This window comes from Myotis davidii, unplaced genomic scaffold (genome assembly GCF_000327345.1).
Source record: "Myotis davidii unplaced genomic scaffold, ASM32734v1 scaffold845, whole genome shotgun sequence".
Lineage (NCBI taxonomy): Eukaryota > Metazoa > Chordata > Mammalia > Chiroptera > Vespertilionidae > Myotis > Myotis davidii.
This window is the reverse complement of record NW_006296223.1, coordinates 1,195,021-1,202,001: the sequence shown is the minus strand read 5'-3', so window position 1 is coordinate 1,202,001 and position 6,981 is coordinate 1,195,021. Positions and strand designations below refer to the sequence as shown.

Here is a 6,981-nt window from a genome sequence, read left to right as displayed (position 1 = left end):
CCATTTTAACAGCAAAGTGACCTTTGGAAAAACCAGAGCAGGAGGCCAGGCCCTGCTGCCCAGCCTGTGGGCACCTGGAAGGGCGTTCTGCCCGCAGGGCCCATCCTGCCACCCAGCAAAGCCCAGCCCCAGGCCCCGGCACAGGGCGGGCAGACACCCTCTCCCGGGCAGGAGGCGCCAGGCCACAGCCAGCCCTCCTTGTGGGGCAGTTTCATGGCTCCCAACGACCCCTCTCCAGGAGTCGACCCCGCCTCCATGTTCTCCCCACTCCCCAGGTGACCTGCCCGTCCATGGCCACGCTCCTCTGTCCCGAGGGCAAGCTCCGTGGCGCCAGCACTGGGATCAGAGGGCAGCACGCGGGGAGGGGCCCATGACCCCGCTGGCTCCAGCACTGGGCCCTGCAGTGCAGATTCCTGTGGCCCCGTCTGCACTGGGCCACCCCGTGGGCACCGTGTGCTGTCCCTCAGGGGCCCAGCACTGTGGGGTCTGGCTCACCAGCAGGGGGTTGTAGGCGCCACAAGCACCGAACACGTCCTCGTCTCGCAGGTACACGGGCCGGGACATGAGCCTCTCCAGCATGGACACGTTCAGCCCGTAGGCCATGGCCAGCCGGGACTTGATCACGGGCCCGAGCTGCATGGGGTCCCCGGCAAGGACGATCTGCCACACAGACGGGACCCGCTGCAGGGACAGCGGCGGCAGCCCACGCAGAGCGTCAGCCACAGCGTGCGTGGGGGCAGGGTGGCGGAGGCAGGAGTGCAGCCCCAGGCCTGGACACAGCCACTGGCGAGGCCCGCCCCTGCTGGACTCAGCCTGACCCCTGGGGACTGAGGGAGGAGGTGAGACTCGAACGTCCCGTCAGCCAGGGTGAGTGTGGGGGAGGGGTGACGGGGCTTGGCTGACCCAGTCACTACCAGAGGCCAGTGCTCAGCCCAGGACAGAGGGACAGGTCGGGGCAGAGAGGTGCTCCAGGGCCGCTAGTCTGCACCCAACACGGGTGCCAGTGACCACGCACACGCGTGTGCGTGTGTGTGTGTGTGTGTGTGTGTGTGTGAGTGCGCGTGAGCGTGTGAGAGAGGAGAGGGAGGGAGGCAGCCCTTCCCCCCGTGTGCCCGGGGACCAGGATGGTGCCGACAGGCGGATGGCACAGCAAGGCCTCACCTGGCCGCTGAGGTCGGAGACCAGCCCCAGAGGAATGAGGCACTCCGGCTCACTGGCCTGTCCGGCTTCATCCACAAACACATGCGTGAAGTGTCCGACTCTGGAGCCAAAGATGAAAGTGGTCGCCTCGGTCAGCGTCCCTGGGGCTCGGTGGCCAGCCCGGGAGGCACCCACAGCCCATCAGGAGACTGAGTTCCCTTCCCCACTGGACCCTACCCCCCACGCCTGTTTCGAAAGACTTAGAGGGGACAGGTGAGGGGCTGCACGGTGGGGAGCTGCTGGGCGGCCGTGGTCCAGGCTGGGGACTGCCGCCCACCGCAGGGGCCTGGGCTGGAGCCCCGCTCCCTCACGCAGAAGCTGGGTGACCTTGGGCAGGTCCTGCTCCTCTCTGTGCCTTGGTTTCCCCAAGGTTTCGGGCGGAGTGCGACAGGGTAAGCTGGTCAAGTGGGCACTGGGCAACATTCCCACGTGGGGAGATTGCCCGAGTCATGCTCTCAGCTGGAGCTGCTGCCGCCAGGACAGCCTTGAGCCCCCAACCATGGACGGAGACCCCAGCGCGGGGCCCCTGCTCACGGGGAGCTGTCAGCAGTGCTGGGCCCGTTGCCCTGACTGGCCGTCAGCTTGCTCAGTACAGGCCTGAGTCTGTGCATCTCAAATGAACGCCCCCCCGCCCGCCCCAGGAGGGGCAGCCCACTCATTTCTACCTCACGCCGTCTCTGCTGGAAAGCTCAGCAGGCTCCTTCCTCGGAACATCAGCCCTTAAACTCTGGATCCCAAACGGCCCACGGCTCCTTAGTTTCCTCCGTGAGGCCGGCCGCTTCTTGCTCACCCTCCTCCGCCTCCCGAGGCCCCGCCCGCCCACTGAGTGGTGGTCCTGCCACGGCCCCCTGGCTCCTCCTGTCTCTCCAGCGAAACAAGGTGCTTCCTGCCTCTGGTCTGGGTGCCACCCGCACGCTCGCTCCTCCCCCACCCTCTGGGACCGCCCTCCTGGCAACCTTGGGGCTCTGTTGCCCTAGGGTCTCAGCACAAACCCCCTTCCTTGGAGGAGCCCCCAGACCTGCTGTCAGGACAGAGGCCTCTCCCGCGGCCCCGCCCGCACGCTCACCGCACTCCGATCTGGTAGAAGAGGCCGGCGCTGCTGCAGGTGCTGATGATGATGCGGAAGCGCGAGGCCTTCCAGATGTCCTCCCCGTCTTTGCAGTACGCCTTGATGGCCTCGACGATCGTCTGGGGTGGGGGCAGTTTGTTTTCAAGTTACTAAGTGTCTTTAATTGGACATGATCACAAAGTCGGAAGGACTCCTACAAGCTAACTGTCCTGCTCCACCTCTCAGTTACGACTAAGTAACGACATAAGATTGTCTTCTTAAATAAAAATACTTGTATTTTCTTATCAATTTAGTCCCCATTTTATGGACTCTGGAGCCATGAATGTAACATATAACCCTGCAGATCCTTCCCCAAAACATTACTTCTAACGTCACCCATTTCCTAGCTTTGGTCTCTGGCTAATTAGCCCCTCACCTACAAGCAAACCAGCTGAGCTGCCCCCAGACCCAGGGGGGACTGCAGCTGGGAGGGAGGGGCGGCAGCAGGAGCAGGACAGAGGGAGGCTCACCTCCTCGAACCTGCAGGTGGCGTTCACGCGCACCATGCTGCCCGGTCGCAGCAGGCAGCTCTCGTGCAGCCGCAAGCACACGAGGTCGGCCGCGCTGTTGGAGGGCGCGCACACCAGAATCCGACTGTCGGGCAGGGCGTGGTACACCTTCACCAGGCACAGGAGGCGGCAGTCAGCGTGGGGCCAGTCCCAGCAGTGACGCCCTGGCCATGGGAGCAGGTGGTGGGTCCCGCCCGCCTGCAGGAGGGCAGCTGGGCACTCTGCATACGTATTAATCCGAAGCCCCAGGGGGGCAGCGCTACAGGCACACACGCCCACACTCGCTGCGACACAGACGGGCCTGCAGGCACCTGCAGACCATCCTGAGACGGGCAAGCAGCTTACTCTCCCGAGAACAGGAGGCTCCCTTCTGAACCCGTGAAATAAGCTTTCACACCCTGCACAGTCCGCAAACAACACAAGACAGACTTAGCTAAACAGAAGCAGCTGGACCTTGCAAACTCTGATTCACATGTAAACAGACACAAAATTCCGCCGCTCCCCCCGCCAAGCTCACGGGGACCGCGCGGCCTCCGTCACCTGTAACACAGCCTCGATGATGGTCACCGTCTTCCCAGTGCCAGGAGGCCCGAAGAGGACGTACGGGAGGGGGCGGCAGTCGCCACTCAGGATCCTACGCACGGCCAGCTGCTGGTTCTCGTTGAGCAGGGGGTTGAAGAACTCCTTCTCTCGGGCCCCGGGGGTCTGCAGCTCATCGCCTGGGTCCAAGGAAGGCACAGGGTCAGGCAGCACCCAACAACCCGGGCAGCTGGGCACAGAGACACAGCACCGGCCCCGGGCAACCAGTCAGCGGGACGCTCCCGCCGTGCCAGGGCCTGCGCAGCTCGGGAGTCAGCGTCTGAGAGCAAACGGGGCCTCCCGTCTCCCCCTTCACGGCAGCAGCGACAGGAAAGGCCACAGTCGGAAGTCTGTGTCGTGACCAGAGCGTTTGCTCATCCTCCCGTCATACAACTGTCTCGACCACCCCCGGCCCCTACAACGAGCCTCTCAGGGGCCTAGTCCCAGGTGTGGTCACTGCCCCACAATACGCACCCAGGAGACTCGTCTCTGTGGCCAACGCCTCCGGTCCCCGTGTGTCCTGGGCACCGGCCTGGCTCGTCTTGGTGGCAGGCTCAGGCTGGTCCTTCTCAGCTTCCCTGTTCTAGAAATAATCACGACCCCCCCCCAAAATGTGTGTTTGCAGGGTCTCAGTTTAAAGAGAAAACGTAGCCGTCTCCCCACACAACATTGGCGTGGTGTCCTGACCGGCGTGGCGTCCTGGCACGGACCACAGGTCACACCCCTTTGAAGCGTGACAAAAACACACAACAGCCGATAAAACGCTGCAACACCGTTTGTTTCTCTTCGGAATTACCTTTTACAAGAAACTAAGTTGCTGAGTTTGTGAAGACGGCTCCAAAACAACAGCCTTCCCTTCAGCTCAGCGAGTGCGCCTCCTGCCCAGCTCAGGGCGAGGAGGGCCGGAGCCCCAGCCTCCTCCGCAGGGGGCACCGAGAGCGCAGGGCAGGTGACGCCCGAGCCCCCTGCAGCTGTGGAGCGCAGGGTCCTGCCCCTCGGAAGCCTCTCTGCCCTGTGACCTCCCCTCCCAGGGCTGGGAGCTGCAGGCACAGGGCCTGCCTCGCTTGCTCCGTGCAGGACGCCTGCCCCGTGGTGCCGATGGCAGTGTCTGAAACTCTGGTTTCACGTGTTCTGTCAGGAAGGTCAATCCACCCCTGAGTCCACCTTGCTCAGGTGTGCAATGCCCTCCAGTTTACCTGCCACCAGCCAGTCCATGAAAGACACCGCTCTGCATTTAAAAGTATCAAGGCTTCGCCCATGCGGAAGGCGAGCCACCTAAACAGCGAAGCATCGCAGCCTCGAGACCAGCAGGGCGGGCGGGACAGGGTGACACCCCTGGTCTGTGCCCGAAGGACAACACGGATCCACACGACACCCGCAGGTGACCCGGTGGAACCTCTGCGTTCTCCTTCCGGGGCTCCTGTGGCCGCAAGGCACTAACACTGTAAGGACTGCCTTTGCGGAGGGGCTGAGCAGGGCGAAAGGATTTCTAGACATTGGGTACATTTAAAAGCCTGTACTTAGCATCAGCTTAAAACGTGCTCACACCGAAACCGGTTTGGCTCAGTGGATAGAGCGTCGGCCTGCGGACTGAAGGGTCCCAGGTTCGATTCTGGTCAAGGGCATGTACCTGGATTGCAGGCACATCCCCAGTAGGGAGTGTGCAGGAGGCAGCTGATCGATGTTTCTCTCTCATCGATGTTTCTGACTCTCTATCCCTCTCCCTTCCTCTCTGTAAAAAATCAATAAAATATATTTAAAAAACAAACAAACAAAAAAACGTGCTCACAAAACCATATCACCCAGTGCCGGGCCCTCGGAGACACGCCCACGACAGGAGGCTTTCTGTCAGCGGACACACGACCAAGAACCACCCCTTTGCGTTCACCCGGAGACACGTGCAGAGCTGCGGACAGCCTGGCTCCGACGGACACCACCTTACCGTTCAGAGACCGGGCTGTTGAAGCAAAGACCAAACTGCCTTCGTGACGTTCACAAAGACCACGAACGCCGGCCATCTGTGGGGCGACCCGTCAGACACTTCCAAGCAAGAGTCGCCACACGATGGCTGCCTGATGTACGCAGCCCCCACTGCTCACTAGAACCACGCTCGCACGGTCTCGGGTCCCCAGCGCTGTCCTGACCGTGCCTCGGGCCACCTGTGACCCACCCCCACGCCCGCCACACTGAGCGCTCCCGCAGGCTGAGACGTGCGGCAGGGTACCTCGGGGGCGGGCTGCCCGTCGCTCTTGCTGTCTCCTGCACAGTTCCAGCTGCCTGTCACCTGGGGAGACTGTAAGATGACTTCTTCTGGAAACAACACTTTTAAAACAAGAAAGGGCAACAAGGTAGGTATTACTGAGAAGCGTTAAAAAGATGCACAAAGAGGTTAAAGGCTGCAGCAGCCCCGAGTCCCTGTGTCGTGCACCCTCTACACTCGGCCCCGTGGATGCAGCCACAGCTACGCCAGCCCAGCACGTGCTTGGGAACAAAAGCCATGGTTTGTCTACTTGTCGGTACAAAAGGAATTCTATTAAGAGGGAAGAACAGAGTGCAGTGGCTTTGTTTTCAATAATCTAAGGGTTATTTTTACAGCTGAAATAAGACAACACAGAAGCTTCCCAAGAGGAAAAACAACACGAAATCAGTTTCACTTTTTTTTTGGTTACTCCTCACTTGAGGACATTTTCCCCATTGACTTTAGAGAGAGTGGACGGAAGAGGGAGGGGGAGAGAGAGAAATATTGATGTGAGAGACATCCATCGGTCGCCTCCCGCACACGCTCAGACTGGTGCAGGGAACCTGCCACCCAGGTACGTGCTCCTGACCGGAACAGAACCCGTGGCCCTGCAGTGCACAGGCCGGCGCTCTAACCACTGAGCCACCCGCCAGCCCAGCTTCACTTCTAACGTGAGGGAGGAGACTGTCCCTGCCACGTGCACTCGAGGCTGAGGGAACCCGGGGCGTCACGGGTCGCTCCACAGCAACAGTACCTTTCACTCCCAAGTGGCTGACGTGCTCAAGTGCAAAGTGACACCGTCTGCTCGTGGTCCTGCGGGGAGAAGACAGCACAAAGCCCGCTGTCGCGGCTGCACACGGGGCCAGCGCGGGGCTGGGCCTGACTGCGACCGAGTCGAACGCTATGCACTCTCTACAAAGCCTGTGGAGCGACTGCGGCTCCCAGGTTCTCACGGCACCGGAGGCCGCGGTCTGGAGGACCGAGGGTGGCGCCAGGGTCTGTGTCAGAGGAAAAGCCTAATATCGCACCAACAGGACAGCACAGACTCCTTTCTTTCCAGGAACGTTTAATGCATGAAGTGGACAAGTAGGAAAAAATAAAACACAGTGTGAAGTGTTAGGGAAATATTAATATTACTGTAACAATCAGAAAGCAATCCTACTAATAGAGAAACATGGTAATTAACCGTAACTTTGCTACCCTTCCCATTGGCTAATCAGCGAGATATGCAAATTAACTGCCAGCCAAGATGGCGGCCAGCAGCCATGCAGCTGAAGTGAACAGGAGGCTTGCTTGCTCCACTGATGGAGGAAACCAAGGTTCCCCGCCTGCCACAGGCCAGCTCC

General features: G+C 60.8%; 1 protein-coding gene across 1 annotated transcript in view; it reads right to left on the bottom strand.

Annotated features, from left to right (window-relative positions):
- MOV10L1 (Mov10 RISC complex RNA helicase like 1) overlaps positions 1-6,981 on the bottom strand; it is a 33,922-nt gene that overhangs the window by 6,472 nt on the left and 20,469 nt on the right. The window contains exons 16-23 of the mRNA XM_015568713.1: positions 6,390-6,448; positions 5,621-5,718; positions 3,871-3,979; positions 3,358-3,536; positions 2,779-2,925; positions 2,267-2,388; positions 1,162-1,261; positions 496-660 (exon numbers count right to left, since the gene is read on the bottom strand). Of these exons, the coding sequence (XP_015424199.1) occupies positions 496-660; positions 1,162-1,261; positions 2,267-2,388; positions 2,779-2,925; positions 3,358-3,536; positions 3,871-3,979; positions 5,621-5,718; positions 6,390-6,448 (979 nt within the window). The remainder of the gene's footprint in view (positions 1-495; positions 661-1,161; positions 1,262-2,266; positions 2,389-2,778; positions 2,926-3,357; positions 3,537-3,870; positions 3,980-5,620; positions 5,719-6,389; positions 6,449-6,981) is intronic.